The sequence below is a fragment of the Dama dama genome, chromosome 23, assembly GCF_033118175.1.
Source record: "Dama dama isolate Ldn47 chromosome 23, ASM3311817v1, whole genome shotgun sequence".
Taxonomy (NCBI): Eukaryota; Metazoa; Chordata; class Mammalia; order Artiodactyla; family Cervidae; genus Dama; species Dama dama.
The window spans coordinates 64,458,786-64,477,252 of NC_083703.1; the positions used below are offsets into that span (position 1 = coordinate 64,458,786).

General features: G+C 37.8%; 1 protein-coding gene across 2 annotated transcripts in view; it reads right to left on the minus strand.

Annotated features, from left to right (window-relative positions):
• Positions 1 to 18,467, minus strand: part of TRPC4AP (transient receptor potential cation channel subfamily C member 4 associated protein) — a 67,755-nt gene that overhangs the window by 17,861 nt on the left and 31,427 nt on the right. For both annotated transcript variants that reach the window (XM_061127130.1, XM_061127129.1), the window contains exons 7-8: positions 13,876 to 14,083; positions 7,260 to 7,445 (exon numbers count right to left, since the gene is read on the minus strand). In XM_061127130.1, the coding sequence (XP_060983113.1) occupies positions 7,260 to 7,445; positions 13,876 to 14,083 (394 nt within the window). The remainder of the gene's footprint in view (positions 1 to 7,259; positions 7,446 to 13,875; positions 14,084 to 18,467) is intronic.

Here is an 18,467-nt window from a genome sequence, read left to right on the forward strand (position 1 = left end):
CAATGTCTTGAATATTTCATCTTTGTACTAAGTTGAAAAATCAGGCAATCTAAGTCCTTCAGTTTGTTCTTCAAGACTGCCATAGCTCTTTGAGGCCTCTTGCATTTCCAAATGAATTTGAGGGCCTACTAACTAGTTCATTTCTGCAAAGGAGTCAGTTGGGATTATAAGAAGGAGAGTGTTGAATCTTTAGACAGACCTGGAGATCAAGGCGTGAATTACTGCTTCCTTAATAATATCAACTCTTCTGATTCAGGAACAAATGCTTTCTTTACAATTTTTTAGGTTTTCTTTCTTTCAGTAACAATTATGTTTTGTAATTTTCAGAGTGTAAGTTTTCTTTTCTTTGTTAAATATGTCACTAAGTATTTTATTCTTTTTTGATGCTCTTTTAAATGAAATTGTTTTAATTTCGTTTTTGGTTTGTTCATTGCTACTGTACAGAAATACAACTGATTTCTGTATACCTATCTTGTATGCTGAAACTGCTGAATGAACTTGTCTATTGGTTTAGCAGTTTTTTTAGTGGATCCTTAGGTTTTTCTATATACGAGATCATGTCATTTGTGACTAGAGACAGTTTTACTTCTTCCTTTAATTTCTTTTTCTTGCCTAACTACCTAGCCAGAACTTCCAGTACAACGTTGAACAGAAGTGTTAAGAGCAGACATCTTTGAATTGTTCTGATCTTAGTGAGGGAAAAGTTATCAGTCTTGGCCATTAAGTGTTATAATGTTGGCTGTGGGTTTTCTTAGATGCCTTTTAACAGGCTGAGGAATTCTTTCCCATTCCCACTTGGAATGTTCTTATCTTAAAGATGGATTCTGTCAAATGCTTTTTCAGAATCTACAGAAATAATCATGTAGTTTTCATCCCTTTTCCATCATATTATATTGACTTTCATATATTGAGTCAACCTTGCATAAATTCCATTTAGTCATGTATACATACTTGATCAGGTATATAATCCTTTTGTTGCTATATTTGGTTTGCTAGTATTTTGTTGAGGCGTTTTGCATATGCATATACGTTTGTAAGTTACGTTAGTCTGTAATTTCCTTGTGATGTCTCTGGTTTTGATATCAGGGTAATACAGTTTCACAGAATGAATTAAGAAATGTTCTTTCCTCTTCTACTTTATGGACGAGTCTGTGATGTATAGGCATTACTCCTTCTTTAAATGGTTGGTAGAATTAACCAGTGAAACCTTTTGAGCCAGGACTTGTTTTTGGGATAGTTTTTCATCACTAATTCAATCTCTTGTTATAGGTCTGTTCAGATTTCCTATTTCTTCTTGAGTCAATTGCAGGAGTTTGTGTCTTTCTTATAATTTTTCCATTTCAGCTGGGATATCTAATTTATTAGCACACAGTTGCTTATAATATTCTCTGATAGTCCTTTTATCTTTGTAAGGTTGGTTATAATATATCCTCTTTCATTCCTGATTTTAGTAATTTGAATCTTCTCTCTTTTTGCTTCATCAGTACAGCTAAAGATTTGTCAATTTTGCTGATATTTTCAAAGAACCAACTCTTGGTTTTGTGGATTTTCTCTATTGTTTTTCTATTCTCTATTAATTTCCAATTCAATCCTATTATTTCTTCCCATCTGTCTGCTTTGGGAATGTGGTTTGCTCTTCTTTGTTCAATGACTTAAAGCAGAAAGTTAGGTTATTTTTTTTTTTGAGATCTTATTAAAGGTAGGCATTTACAGCTATAAATTTCTAAGCATGCTTTAGGTGAAATTCTGTAAATTTTGGTATGTTGTATCATCATTTTCATTTCATCTCATTCATCTCAAAGTATCTTCTAGTTTTCTTCATGATTTTATCTTTGAACCATCAATTTTTTAGAAGTGGACTGCTTAACTCCCACACATTTGTGAATTTCCCAAATTTCTTTCTACTATTAATTTCTAATATCACTCCATTGTGACTGAAGTATATACTCCGTACAATTCAATCCTTTTTAAAGTTTCCTGATTTTTTTTTAGGGCTTAGTGCACATATATATATTTAGTCTAGTTGGCTTACTGTGTTGCTCAAGTCTTCTATTTCCTTGTTGGTCTTCTATATAGTTATCCATTATTGAAACTGGGTATTAAAGTTTCCAACTATTATGTTAAACTATTTCCTCTTAGAATCTGTTAGTTTTTGCTTCATTTACTTATTTTTGGCTCTGTTGTTAGATACACACGTGATTATAACTGCTAAATCTCGATAAGAGTTACTATAAATCTACTTATAAGTCTGATAACATTTTTTGTTTTTAAAGTCTTACAGCACAGCCATTACAGTCTTTATGGTTACCTTCTGCATGATACACTTCCATCACTTCTTTCAACCTGCTTCTATCTCTGAATAGAAAGTATGTATCCTGTAGGATGCATATAATGGATCATTTTAAAAAACCCAACATGGCAATATGTTTTTTGAATGAACTGTTTCATCTATTCACATTTACTGTTATTACTGACAAAGTTGAATGTACTTCTGCCTTTTACTTTTTGTCTTGTTAAAGCTCACTTGTATTCCCCTAGGTCTTCTTTAACACTTTTTGTATTACCTAAATATTTTCTAGTGTAACAATGCAATTCCTTTAACTATATTTCTAAAGTTACTATGTCAGCAGATACTACAGGGCTTGCTTGCCATATACATCTTAACTTGACAGACTCTGTTTTAGATTTAAACTAACTCCAAGGCTCTTATAGGTCCCTCTTCTCCCTTTTTGTGCTATTATTATTATTATGCACACTATATCTACATATGCTGAAAACCAAACAATACAATGTACTATATAATACATTGTTACACAACATTGTGTAATTATTTCATAAAATTGTATGTCCATTAAAGAAGCTAAGAAAAGAAAGGAGAATAAATATTTATAAGTTTCTATAACGACCCTCTTTATTTACCATTTTGATTTTCTTCAGATTCCTGTCAATTCCTGAGTTACTATCTTGTAACTATTTCCTTACTCCAACACAACTTTGGTCCCACCCACTTTCTTTGATCTGTTATTGTCAAATATATTACTTTTCTATTTGTTATAGGTGCAATAATTATAAACATAGTTTTACACAACTGCTTTTGAAATTAGTTAAGGAAAAATATGCACTTATATTGTCTTTTATAATTATATATAATTACCTTGACTGATGCTGCATTTTTTTGGTGTGTGAATCTGAATTACTGGCTGAGGTCACTTGCTTTCAGCTAATATTTCTCATAAGAGAGATCTGCTAGCAGCAAATTCCCTAAGTTCTTCTTTATCTAGCTGTTTATTTCACCTTCATTAAAAGAAAAATTTTTTAATTGAAGCATAGTTCATTTACATTGTTGTGCCCATCTCTGCTATATAGCAAAGTGACTCAGTTATACATGTATAGACATTCTTCTTTAAAATATTCTTTTCCATTATGGTTTATTACAGGATATTGAATAAAGTTCCATGTGCTATATAGTAGGAACTTTTTGTTTATTCATCCTGTATATAATAGTTTACATCTGTTAATCCCAAACTCCCAGTCCTTCTTCCCCCCAACCTTGACAACCACAAGTCTGTTCTCTGTATGAGTCTGTTTCTGTTTTGTGATAGGTTCATTTGTGCCATATTTTAGATTTCACATATTAAGTGATATCATATGGTATTTGCCTTTCACTTTCTGCCTTACTGCACTCAGTATGATAATCTCTAGTTGCATCCATGTTGCTGCAAATGGCATTATTTGCTCCTTTTTATGACTGAGTAGTATTCCATTATATGTACATACCACATCTTCTTTATCCATTAATATGCTGATGGACATTTGGGTTATTTCCATGTTTTTGTCTATTGTGAATAGGGGCACATGTATCTTTTTGAATTATAGTTTCATCTGGTTATACACCTGGAATAGGATTGCTAGACCATATGATAATTCTTAGTTTCCTGAGGAACCTCCACCGTGTTTTCAACAGTGGCTGCGCCAACTTACATTCCTACCAACAGTGTAGGGGAGTTCCCTTTCCTTCACAACCTCTAAAGCATTTGTTATTCATAGGCTTTTTAATGATTGCCATTCTGACCAGTAAGAGGTGGGACCTCACTGAACTTCTGATTTGCATTTCCTTAATAATCAGTGAGGTTGAGCATCTTTTCATGGGCCTACTGGCTATCTGTCATGTCTTCTTTGGAGAAATGTCTATTAAAGTCTTCTGCCCATTGTTTGATTGGGTTTTGTTGTTGTTGTTGTTAAGTTGTATGAGCTGTTTGTGTATTTTGGAGATTAAGCCCTTGTCTGTCGCATCATTTGCAAGTATTTTCTCCCATTCCATAGGTTGTCTTTTCATTGTTGTTGTTGTTGTTTATGGTTTCCTTTGCTAAGCAAAAGCTTGTAAGTCAATTAGGTCTCTTTTGTTTTTATTTTTATTGTCTTGAGGGATTCACCTTCATTTCTGAAAGAAGGTTTTACTGGATATAATTCTTGGCTGAGTTTTTTTCCCAGCACTTTGAGTATGTCATTTCACTCCCTTCTGGCTACTATCATTTCTGCTGCTTTTATTGAGATAATCTTGGGCATGATGAGTCATTTCTTTCTTGCTATTTTCAAGATTTTGTCTGTCTTCCAGCATTTTCATTATGATGTGCCTGGGTGTAATTCTTTTGAGTTTATTTGCCTGTAGTTCTTTGAACTTCTTGGATGTGTACACTGATCAAATTTGGGGAGTTTTCAGCTATTACTTCTTTGAATATTTTTTTCTGTTCCTTTCTCTCAGTGAACTTTTCATTCCAGTTACTGTATTTTTCATCTCTGGAACTTTTGACTTTTTATAGCTTTTATTTGGTTATTAATATTCTCTGATGACTTACTGAGCTTCTTTGAGCATAGTTACCTTTAGCTCTTTGACCATGACGTCTCTGTTAATTCTAACATCTGAGCTCTTTCACAGGCAATTTCTTTTGCCTGCTTTCTCCTATGTATGGGTCATATTTTCCTATTTCTTTGCATGTCTCAATTTTTGTTAAACACTGGACATTTTAGGTAAATATTATAGCAACTCTGGAGGCTAATTCCCCTTCCTCCTTTCAGGGCATGTTGTTGTTTTCTTGTTTGTTCAATGACCTGCCTAGCCACTTGTGGTAAAGTCTATTTCTCTGAGGACTGATTTGTTGTTTTCCTGTTATTTGTTTAGTGACTTGTCCAGCTACTTGGGGTAAAGTTTATTTCTCTGAGGACTGATTTGTTGTTTTCCTGTTATTTGTTTAGTGACTTGTCCAGCTACTTGGGGTAAAGTTTATTTCTCTGAGGACTGATTTGTTGTTTTCCTGTTTAGTGACCTGCCTAGCCACTTGTGGTCATGTCTACTTCTCTGAGGACTGATAATCCCCTCTGCCAGCCTTGGGCATGTGTCCCTGGATGACAGTGTTTTAGCAAGGCTCTCTTTGTCTAGATCTTTCCCTCATCTCTCTGTTAAACTTTCTGCCTCATCTGATGTGAAACTCAGCTGTCAGGCTCCACTAATTGCTAGCTGACCGCTCTACTGTTTTTGACAAAGCCTTGAGGCATAAATTGCTCCAGAGTCTCATTCAATTAAATTCAGGCAGAGGTAGTTTTTGAGACTGAGGTTTCCTGTGACCTCAGCTTTAAGCTCTTCTCAGCCACCTCTTTCCCTGGTTCTCTGGGGAACTAGCTGGCATATGGTTTGACTTTTAATTCGCAATTAAAAATAAGTCCTTTTATTTTCTTAAAAAATTTACATTGTTTCTGAGAATGACCTTGAGCTCAAACTTCCCAACATTCTGTTTTTACCTATTACCTCTCCACCTAGCAAAATCTCAGTGCTACTACTCTGAGCAGGATTGAGAGCCTCCACTGTCTTCTCAGCTTGCCTCTCTCTATGTGGTGGAACCTCTGTTCCACAAGTGAACTGGGTCAAGGTGATAAGGGCCACAGAATCCTTGGCCTGCTGGGCCAAGCTTCTGAGCTATAAGTATGGTACAGAGGTGGATGGAAGGAAGGAGCCCCTGGCATTACGCTAAATAAAGTAAGTCAGAGAAAGACAGATACTGTATAATACCAATTATATGTAGAATCTAAAAAAAAGCTGAACTCAGAGAAACAGAGTGGTGGTTACTAGTGGTTAGGAGTCGGGAAAATGAGAAATTATTGGTTAAAAAACACAAAGTTCCAGTTATAAGATTAATAAGTTCTGGGTGTCCAATAGAGAAGATGGTGATTATAGCTAATAATACCATTATCATATACCTGAATGTTGCTAATACAGTAGATCTTAAATATTCTCACCAGAAAAAAAGAAATGTTAATTATCTGATGGGACAGAGGTGTCAGCTAAGGTTACAGTGGTAATCATTTTACAATACATAAATGTATGAAAGCAACACATTGTACAATGGGAAGGGAAAAGACGGGAGAAGGAAAGGAGTCCCTGCCCTCTTGGCTATATTCATCAAGAATTCAGCCTCTTCCACTTGGAGCTAGAAGGAATGAGAGCCTGTCCCTCCCAGTGAGATTCTGTATCCTTATCTGGGAGCTGAGGGAGCCCTGTCTTTCTGGCCACACCTGCCCAGAGTGGAACTTGCATCAAGCAGATATTCCAGCGTCACAAGCTCTCAAGGTTCCCACTGAATTTTAGTAGATTCTTCTGGAAGAAATGTTTCCCTGCTCGCTATATGCTCTGAGAACAACTTCCACAGACTTTACATGGATGTCTGTTGCTGCTGCCGTTGTGTATCCCAGGAATGAAACTCCTCCCTTCACTTTTTCCTGCATGATTTCAGTGGGAATTCCTGTGTTTGTACAATTTGACCCCAGAGTCAAATGCTTTGGGTTGAGCATCTCATCCAAAACAGAGCAGTTCACTGAGAAGCTGAAGCTGAGACTAGGAGTCCACACATTTCCAGGCAGCATACCCATCAGAACGGAGAACGGAGAAGATTAAAGAAATGTGTAGAAAGAAGCAGGGACAGAGAAAGAACCTCTGGGTTGCTAAGAATGTTCTGGTAACAGTTTTCCAGTTGGTCCCTTGGGTTCTGTAATAAAGGTCCTGTCCCTGAAATCAGGTCTGCTTTGAGGGAGCTCCAAGAAATTCTGTCATTTGCTATTAAACTCTGAACAATCATGATTCAGGACCACCCTGAAGGAGATTCTTTTTTGAGTCAATTTCAACTCATTCTCCTTGGAAAAGAGGTCAAGAATGGCTCTAGGAACCCAGAGGAACACTCCCCACCTCTCAGGAGACCTGCCCTGGGTACCTTGATTGTGCTCAGATTCTTCATTAGCCACCCGCATCAGGGCATCTAGCACCAAAGCATTGTCCAGCCACGTGTACCACTCTTCCAACTCCTGCAGGAAGCTGGCTGTGCCTGTTGACTCTGACACCTTTCGAGTTGCCAGCTTGCAAAGCCGCTCGACAAAGCCAGGGATGCTGAGGAGGGCCGCTGCCGAGGAAAAACAAGAGAGGAAACGTGACCACAGAGACCAGTGCTACAGCTCTCAACAGACAACCAGATCCTCACCTGCAGGAGAGGAATGATCTTTCTTTTTAAGTGAAAATTCTGTTTTTTTCTTTTATTTTTTAATTGGAATATAATTACTTTACAATGTTGTGTTAGCTTCTGCCGTACAACCTGAATCAGCTCTATGTATACATACATCCCCTCCCTCTTGAGCCTTCCTCCCACTCCTCGCATCCCACCCAGAGGAATGACTCTTAAGCTGACAGCAGTTAGAATTTCCTTTTAAAATGAAATGCCCACCCAAGATAAAATGTTAATAAAAGTAGAGAAATAAGAGCCATTTTAGCAGGTGCGGGGATTCAGGCTCTCTCATATCAATTGGTGGGAATATAAATTGGAATAACCTTTAGGTCTTGTATCTCTGAACTAGAGGTCCATTTCTGTGAATTCACCATGAAGAAATAATTAACTACATATAGATAGATAGATAGGTATCTGTACAGAGAGGTTCACTGGTGTCTCTATAACAGCAAAAGTCACAGATGACTCTATGTTCATTAATAGCATACCGATTAAATACAATACATCCATGTAGTGCAACACAATACACAGATACTAAAAACAATGACACTTATGTCTTTATACACAACTCTAAAGAGGTGTTTAATTTATTTTTAAAGAAGTAAATTATTAAACAGTATTGGCTTAAGCCCATTTTCTTTAAATTTTAAAGTTTTCTTCTTTAAAATATGCACTATACACACACACACACACACACACACACACACACACACGAAGAATGGAAGGATATATACCAAAGTATTTATTGTGGCTGTTCCTGAGTAGGAGAGGATACAAATACTTCTTTTAAAATTACTTAACTATCTGATTTTCCCATAACATACACACCAGGAAGAAAAATGATAGTCCTTCTATTTTTTTTTTAAGGTAAAGAAAGAAACTTAATCACCCAACTCCTATTTCCACCAGTTCCATTTTACTCACAATGATGAGTAAGACAGAAATTCTGGTCAGCATAAACAACATAATAAACTCTGAAGGCAGGGAATTCAGGTTCAAATCTTGGCTCCAAAATTTAACCCTCTTTAAAATAAAGCTAATGTCTGTGCCTACTTACTTGTGGATGTACTAAATCTTGGAAGGACAGAAAAGAGTGGTTGCCAAAGGCAAAGAGAATATGGCCATTGGGAATAGTGTGAAGGGAAGTTTTCAGTGAATACCTTTCTGAAATTTGTAAATTTTCTGAACCATGAAAACGTAACATCTAATCAAAAATTAACAAATAGATATTTCAAAATATCAAGATATTAATATTACTTTGGGAGAGTATAATATGGTATTAAGAGTTATGTTTCAAGAATCACCATCTTATAGAAACACTGAAATATACTCAGGTGAAATCTTATAACGTGTGGGATCTGCTTCAAAATATCCAAAGTGAGGAAGGGAGGAGTAAAAGAGGGTAGAGACAAGGACAGGCCATCAACTGATAACTGTTGAAAGTAGGTAATACGTAAACAGGGATCATTATACTGTTACATACATGTCTCTACTTTTATATGTGTCAAGATTCCCATAACAAAAAAATTTTAAATAAATCCTAAAAGAATACAACTTTAAAGAAAATTCTTTAAAAATAAAATAAATAAAATCAAAGTAACTAGTTAGGAGGATTGTAAGACGTCATATGAATTTAGCCCCAGCAAAAACTGGCAAATCATCTTAGCCCCCTTTCCATCCTCTACAAATTAGTGACTGACTATAAAATAGTCAGACTTTAATAGACTTTAATAATAATGAGGTTAATTATTAATAAGTTAATAAAGATGAAATAATAAATCACCATTATTAATGAAGATGAATTAATAACTATGAATTAATATTCATTAATAAAGATGGAATAAAACTACATTTAAACTAACTTTTCCTCATGGAGGTGGTGGCTGCACAAACTGCAAATGTACTATAAGTCACTGAATTAAGTGGTTAGTTTTTCAATGTGACTTTCACCTCAAGTAACAAAAATATACTGGGACTAATTTTTTGGTTTTGTTTTTACATTTTTTTTTTTTGAGATATCATCTCTTACTTATCAAGTTTGACAAATATCAAGAAGTTTAAAATAGCCCTATACTGGGAAGGGTATACAGGGTGGGAAGATGAACTAGTAATTTCCATGGAAGGTAAATCTGCTAACATCTATCAACATTTAAAAGGCAAATATCCAGCACATTAAACTCTTATTCAAAAGGCTGTTATTCCTAGGAACAAAGATGAGGGAAACCAAATTTCCATCAACAGGGGACTAGTTAAATAAATTATGGTATGCCCATACACTGGCTATCCACTTGTAAGAAAGGATCAGGTAATTCTACATGTACTGGAATGGGATGCTTTGCAAGATAAAGTTATCTGAAAAGAGTCAGAGACAGAATGGTGCTTATTTTACATCCTGATCAGTACAAACAGGAAGGAGCCAGTCTTCTTTCATTTCCCCCTCTACCCCCGTGACTGGGCAAGCACAGACTCTCTCTGGAGGGACAGATGAGAAACTGGTAATACGTCACCACTGGGAGGAGAACTAACTTTCTGCTGTATACCTGCTATTCCTCTTGTAGTTTGTGAATAAACACAAAACAAAGACAAAACTGTAGATATCCCCCCACAAAAAATAAAAAAGGAAGAGTTTGAATTCTAAAAACTTCTAATTTTGAAAATTTTCAAAAACACTGGATTTTTTAGTCACACCTTCTTTCTCTAGGTAAACAGCTCCAGTTTTCCTAGCTGTTCCTCAGAAGGCAGTTCCTAAATACACCCTGAACACTAAACACTGCTATTCAGATGTGACCTGCCCAGTATTTAGGATTCTGAGACTGATTCCCACCCCACAGGGTCCTGAGCTTTTGCTAGTCACTCATCTTTGATGAATGTTATGGATTCTCTGATGATGAAAGCTGATCCAAGTTATGGATTCTCTTCTCAGAAAAAACTCACTGGCCTAATTTTACTCACCAACTTATGCACGATCTCAGGGGACTGGCACCCCAGCACTGTACAATCTTTGTACTTCTCACAGCTTTACCAGTAGCTACCACACACACTGTTGGCTAATGTTAAACCAGTTGAAAATTAAAACATCCACAACTTCCAATAATTTCTGCAAAAACAGAACCTCGTCTCTCCTATTTGTTAAAACATCAGTATTTCCCAAATATTCCTGTAAATTTTTCTGCTGCAGTTGAGGCCCTGCTTTCCAGATCTCTGAGAGGATTCTGAATTCCATTCTAGCGTGTATGCTGTGTAAATTACCCCCTCTCATCTTGGTGTCACCTATAAATTGATAATTGCCAGGCCTGTGGCTTTATTTACATCTGACTAAAATTTGAAAGACTTTTTTCCCCCACAGATGGATCCATTTGTTCCCATCTGAATCAATAGAAGAGATAACTGGTAGTTTCTGAGCAGCCTATAAAATGCTCTAACATTTTTATTAACTGAGGGGCAGGAAGATAGCATAATCATCATTTTGCTGGTCAAGAAAACTGTTTCACAGACACAGTTTATTAGAAACAAAACAAAAACTTTCTGGCAACATCTTACATACTTTAGCCTTCCATACTACAGTGCAATGAATTGTATTCCACCCCCCCCACCCCCACCACCAATTCTTGTGTTGAAGCCCTACTCCACAATATGACTGTATCTGGAGACAGAGTCTTTAGGGAGGTAATTAAATGAGGTCATAAAATGAGGTCCTAATCTGACAGGAATGGTATCCTTATTTAAGAAGGTGAGACACCAGAGCTCTCTGTGCATGTGCAGAGAGAAGGTCACGCTGAGGACACATTGAGAAGGTGGCCATCTGCAAGTCAGGAAGAGAGGCCTCACCAAAACCACTGCTGATGGCACTTGCATCTTGGACCTATAGCCTCCAAAACTGTGAGAAACTCATTTCTGTTGTTCAAGCCCCTCAGTCTGTGCTATCCTGTTATGGTAGCCAAAGTGGACTATTATGTATACCTCTATTTCTTTAAGAAACTAAAAACAGAGCTACCAGTCGGATCCTGCAATCCCACTCCTGGGCATATATCTGGTGGTTTAGTCACTAAGTCTTATTCAACTCTTGCTACCCCACAGACTGTAGCCTGCCAGGCTCCTCTGTCCATGGGATTCTCCAGGCAAGAATACTGGAAAGGGTTGTCATTTTCTTCTCCAGGGTATCTTCCCAACCCAGGATTCAAACTCGGGTCTCCTGCCCTACAGGCAGCTTCTTAACCAACTGAGCTACAAGGGAAGCCCTGCATATACCTGGAGAATACCGTCATTCAAAAAGATACATACACCACAACATTCATCGCAGCAGTATTTATAATAGCCAGAACATGGAAGCAACCCAAATGTCCATTGATGGATGAATGGATAAAGATGTGGTACATATACACAATGGAGTATTACTCAGCCATAGAAAATGAAATAATGCCACTTGCAGCAACACAGAAGGACCTACAGATTGTCATACTGAGTGAAGTAAGCCAGAGAAAGATAAATGCCATATAATACCCCTTATATGTGGAATCTAAAGGGGAAAAAAAGGTACAAATAAACTTATTTACAAAACAGAAATAGAGTCATATATGGAGAAAACAAACTTACAGTTACTAAGGGGAAGGGGGGGAGGGATAAACTGGAAGACTGGAACTGATATACACACACTGCTATACATAAAATAGGTAACTAGTGAGAAACTTCTGTAGAGCACAGGGAACGCTATTCAGTATTCTGTGATGATCTATATGGGAAAGAATTTCTTAAAAAAGTGGATGTATGTATATGTATAACCGATTCACTTTGCTGTAAGCAGAAACTAACACATTGTATATCAACTATACTTCAGTAAAAAAAGAGACTGCTGAAATGACAAAGGATTTAAGAATATTACAAATATTACATAAACTTAGTTGATAAAACAACAGCAGGGTTTGAGAAGACTGACTCCAATTTTGAAGTAAGTTCTACTATGAGTCAAATGCTAACAAACAGCATTGCCTGCTACAGAGAAATCATTCATGAAAGAGTCAATCCATGTGGCAAACTGCTGTCTTATTTTAAGAAACTGCCACAGCTACCCAAGCTTCAGCAACCACCACCCTGATCAGTTAGCAGCCCTCAAAACTGAGGCAAAGAGATTATAACTCTCTGAAGGCTCAGATGATGGCTAGCACTTTAAGCAATATTTTAAAGCATGTACTTTTTTTTAGATATAGTGCTATTATTACACACTTAGTAAACTAAGTATAGTGTAAACATAACCTTATATGCACTGGGAAACTAAAAAGTTTGTGTGACTCTATTGCAGTATTTGTTTTATCACCGTGCTGCAGATACTGGAACCGAACTTCCAGTCTCTCTAATGTATGACTGTATATATCTTTGTGTGTGTGTGTGTGTGTGTGTGTGTACAGTCCCCATGGACTCGCCAGGCTCCTCTGTCCATGGGGATTCTCCAGGCAAGAATACTGGAGTGGGTTGCTGTGCCCTACTCCAGGGGATCTTCCCCTGACACATACACACACACATATATATACACACACGTAGCATATAGCATCAGTCAGGATCAGTTCAGTTGCTCAGTCATATCCGACTCTTTGCGACCCCATGGACTGTAGCCTGCTAGGCTTCCCTGTTCATCATCAACTCCCAAAGCTTGCTCAAACTCATGTCCATAGAGTCAATGATGCCATCCAACCATCTCATCCTCTGTTGTCCCCTTCTCTTCCTGCCTTCAGTCTTTCCCAGCATCAGGGTCTTTTCCAATGAGTCAGTTCTTTGCATCAGGTGGCTGAAGTATTGGAGTTTCAGCTTTAGCATCAGTCCTTCCAATGAATATTCAGGACTGATTTCCTTTAGGATGGGCTGGTTTGCTCTCCTTGAAGTCCAAGAGACTCTCAAGAGTCTTCACCAAAACCACAGTTCAAAAGCATCATTTCTTCGGTGCTCAGCTTTCTTTATACTCCAACTCTCACACGCGTACATGACTACTTGAAAAACCACAGCTTTGACTAGACAGACCTGTGTCAGCAAAGTAATGACCAAAGATTTTTTGCATATAGCATAAAGACTCAGAAAAGGTGTAGCAGAACAAAAGATATATGTACTTTTAATTTTGATAAATAATGGTGCTTCACTTTTTTGAAATTCTGGATCTATTAAAAAATCTGATGCCTATGGACTTGGTCTCCCAAAATAATGAACAGATACACACAAATTTTACATACTCTAAGTGGACCCAAGGAGCCCTCACATGGGAGTCAAATCTCTAGAAATACTTAGAAGATTTAGGAAGGGATCTCAGTGCTACAATGTAAAAATTCTGACAACTTAGAGAGTTTACCTTGGTTAATTTCAGCTGCAGAAGGCCCCAAGCTCAAGCTCTTCTTCTGCTGAGCATTTTTGGCAAGAAGCGTATGCTTGTCATCATTCCCTGTATCCATCTCTGAAATGGTGACAGCCAGAATCCGGCAGAAATTAGCAAGCTGTTGCTGATCGAAATTGGATACTAAGGAACTCAGATTGGGGACTTCATCTAGTCGGATCATTTCCTACAAAAGACACAAACAAAACAATTCCCATGCTCAGTTCATTTGAGATTGAATGTGCCACTCCACTGCATTCCCCCAAGAATGGAGCTTGGTATCTAGACCACTTAGGTTCAAATCCCAGCTCCGCAATTTGCAGCTGTGCAACCTTAAGTAAGTCACGGAACTTAAGTCTTTGTTTTCTCATTTGTCAAACGGAACTAATCTACCTCACAGGCTTGGTTTGAGGATCAAACCCTTTGAGCGCCACTATTTGTATTCTCTACCTTTGCTCATATGTCCCATTTTGGCTTAAAAAAAAAAAGTCTACCATTCAAGTTTTACGAATGAGAAACTGCCACAGATGTTCTCTTTTTAAGACATAAAATATTTTAAATATAGCTGAAGGCCCCTGCGTGTCCCTATCCAGTTGCCTTCACTTCTCTCCCCTCAAAGGTAACCATTACTTTGAACTCTATTTATTATTTCTACACATGTTCACACTTACAAATATTTCCACAAAAATGTTATTGTTCACAACCTACTATGTATAAAATAAGCTACAAAGCTGTATCATATAGCACAGGGAATGCAGCCAGTATTTTATAATTTTAAATGGAGTATAACCTAAGGACTTTCCTGGTGGTCCAGTGGTTAAAAATCCTCCTTGCAATGTAGGGGATGAGGGTTTGATCCCTGGTCAGGGAACTAAGATCCCACATGCCTAGGAGTCACTAAGTCTGCATGCCGCCAACCATTGAGCCTGCATGCCACAGCTAGAGAGTCCACGTGCCACAACAAAAGATCCCATGTGCCAAAACTAAGACCGGATGCAGCCAAATAAATTCTTAAAATAAATTAGAACGGAGTATAATTTTTAAAAATTTTGAATCACTAAGCTATATACCTGAAACTAATATAATTATACCTCAATAAACAAAAATATATGATTTTGTTCTGCATGCAGTGTGATTGACATATTATACCCTATTTTTCACAGTCAACAATGTAATTTAACTTTATTGATACAAGTAAGTTTGGTTTATTCATTTCTCACTGTTTTACCCTCTAATTTATTCAATCTTTCTCCTTTTAAAATATTTGTATGTTAAACTGGACTATAATTTTTCACTATTAAATTTGCAATGAACATTCCCACAGGTGTCTCCTTGTGTACCTGCCTATGTAACCAATTATCAAGAGTAAATGATAGACATTCTCCCCTTTTCCTGTAATAGAAGTATTCCCAAAGTTTCAGGTTCAGTTTGATGTCTACTGTAAATTTTAACAGATAGTCAATATCACCTTAAGGAATTTTCTTTCTACTCCTAGCTTTTCTCATGAATTGAGTACGGAGTTTAATGAAATGCTTTTTGTTATTTGGCTATATTCTCATTTCTTTTCTTTCTTAATAGCCAGAAATGTTGCACATAGATCACACGAGTTTCTCTCCTTGAAGCATTCTGACATTCCTCAGATAACACCTGTTACCCCTCATCCCATAAATTTACTCATCTTTCACTGGATTGGGTATTTCTCTATCACTGCACGTATCACATGAACTTGAAGTTTTCTATTCTTGCATCTAATTTCCCAAATAAACTGACACTGTCTTGAAGGCGAGGTGTGTCTTACCTTCTCTCCAGAGCTTCAGTGCATAGAACCTGGTAGTGATGGTCTCAATAAATATGTACTGAACAAGTGGATGACTCCTAGAAGCCTTCCTGAATCCTACTCCCACTTCTGGTTGTCTGTGGAGGGGTATTTGGGAACAACTTCTTCCACCTTTGCTTCTCAGTAACAACAGTAACAACAAATGTTGGCTACTGTTACTGAAAACTGGGACTCGCAGCTCTCAGCTTGGAGCCGGCTAACTCAAGGGTGTGGGTTACACCCCAGGCCCTCCCACTCTTCAGCTGCACTTCTTTGGGTTAGGTTCTAATTTTTATTTAATACTTGGTATAATATATGCTACAAAGTAAAACAAAGTGAACAGCTATGTGTGCCTTCCCTATCACATTTCCCTGTCTCTCTACCACAGGTAGCCACTATCCTGAATTTTATTGTTTTTTCAGTGAAAAAAGTTTTGTATAATTTGAGTTTGCCTATTTTTGAGCTTTGTAAAAATGATACACTATAGACAATCTTTTTTGACTGACTTCTATTAATAATTTCTATGATTTGGCTACGTTGCTGCTCATAGCAATATTCATTGTATAATATCCCATTGTGGGAATAGAGGACATTTATCCATTTTCCTTTTGATGGATCAGAGAAACCTGATTTCAGGCTCTTAATCAATAATGCTATAAACATTCTTATGTGTTTCTTGATGCACAGGTGCAGAAGTTTTTCTGGAGCAGTGGCTTCTGAACCATTCTGACAATATGCAAGAGTAAAAAATAAATTTTCCATCACACCTAGCAAACATACCTAGGTGAATGCATAAATATGTGTATAAACATGAAACAAAAACTTAGTACCCTTACAGAATACATTTTGATCTTTTCTATTAGCTGGTAGATCCACTGAATTGATTTCACACCCTCGTGGCTTCAATTTAGTGATTTTAATTCTAGGAATCACTGTTCTGGGGACCTCCCTAGTGGTCCAGTGGTTAAGAATCCCCCTGCCAATGTGAGGGATACGGGTTTGATCCCTGGTCCAGGAAGACTCCACATGCCATGGAGCACTAAGCCCCTGTGCCACAACTACTGAGCCCACATGCTGCAATGACTGAAGCCCGTGCGCCCTAGAGCCCACGCTCCAAGAACGAGAAGCCAATGCAACGAGAAGCCTGTGCACTGCAACTACAGGGGAGCTCCTGCTCGCTGCAACTAGAGAAAGCCTGCACAGCAATGAAGGCCTAGCGTAGCCAAAAATAAATAAATAAAAGAATCACTGTCCTGGAATTAAGCTTCCCAAGTGTGCCTGGACATAGGTTACAGGTGATCTAGGCCATGATACTAATGCCTCAGTCCTCTAGGAAATGCTTCCGTAGGTGCTGGGTTACAGGGAAGGCCCATATTCAACTAGAAAACAAAACAGGTTTACTCCACTGATACAAAAAGGTGTTCGCAGTAATGTGTTTGCAGTGATACACATTCTCATGGAAGTTAAGCATCTTCTCTTATATTTATGGATCATTCATCTCTCTTCTGAAAAATGCTTGTTCCTATCACTGCCCATTTTTCTACTAGGCCATTTGTCTCTTCCCTGCTGATGTGTAAGAATTCACGATAAATTCTATTGTTGCTTTTGGTCTTTTTTGTTGTTTGGCCATGCCACCAGGCATGTGGGATCTTTGTTCCCTGACCAGGCATTGAACTCATGCCCCCTGCAGTGGAAGCTCAGAGTCTCCAACCACTGGAGTACCAGGGAATTCCTCGTGATAAATTCAGAATATCAATCTTTTGTCAGTTGAATGAGTTGCAAATATCTTTTCCCAGTTTGTGGCTTGTGTTCCCACTCTCTTTACGGTGTCTATTCTTTCAAACTGCACTAACATCTAGCAGAACTCATCACTATTTCCGGCAAAACAGAAAAGTATGAGAGGGGCGAGAGCACATGACGGACAAGGGGGCAAAGTTATGAAGGAGCAATCCTAGAGTCTCATGCTGAGACTGTCAGGGAGTTTGGAGTTTCCGCCTTGGAAGCCCCTTCTCACAAACTGGAACATATAATTATTGGAAAAATAACAAAGCCTTTTCATCAAAGGGCACAAAGGGTCTGTCTGGGACCTGCACACATCTCCAGTGTGTTCCTACAGACAATGGGTCACTTGTGCATCTTTGGCCTGGGCAATGACAAGCAGAGCCTGGGGAAAGTGCAGCAGGATGACAGGAGTGAAAGCGGGGATCTCCACAATGCACACGGTGCTCTCTTCACTGCAACAGCAACTCCAAGAGCAATGCTAACTCCCACCTCCTCAGTAAAAGAAAGAAATCTGCCAACTGTAACTGACACGGACTGGGGGAAGAAAACCAGGTCCTAATAAGCATTACGCCAAAAATCTAATACAGTGCTTCTCTAACATGTCTACAGATGTGTTCTGGGGAGGTCTATGAGTGCTTGACGACAAGTTTTTAATTTAGTGCTTTCGATTACAGTTTGCCTTTTTTTTTAAAAGCATATTCTGGATCATTTGAAAGTCCATCTTAAGACCAAGTAGCAGGAGTTCAGTGCTCATATTTGTTATTTCCTATGTTGGTGTCAATTAAAACTAACTGCTGAAGATTAATGAGAAAAAACACAGGTGAATATAACAAGTGAAAGTCAAACATCACCACAAGAAAGCTTCACAACAGTTCAAATATAGAGAAGTGATAGCAAAACAGAGTCCCTGCACAGCATATAGCAGAAGAGCTATGCTAAAAAGATCCTGCATCATAATAATTAATGAGGGACA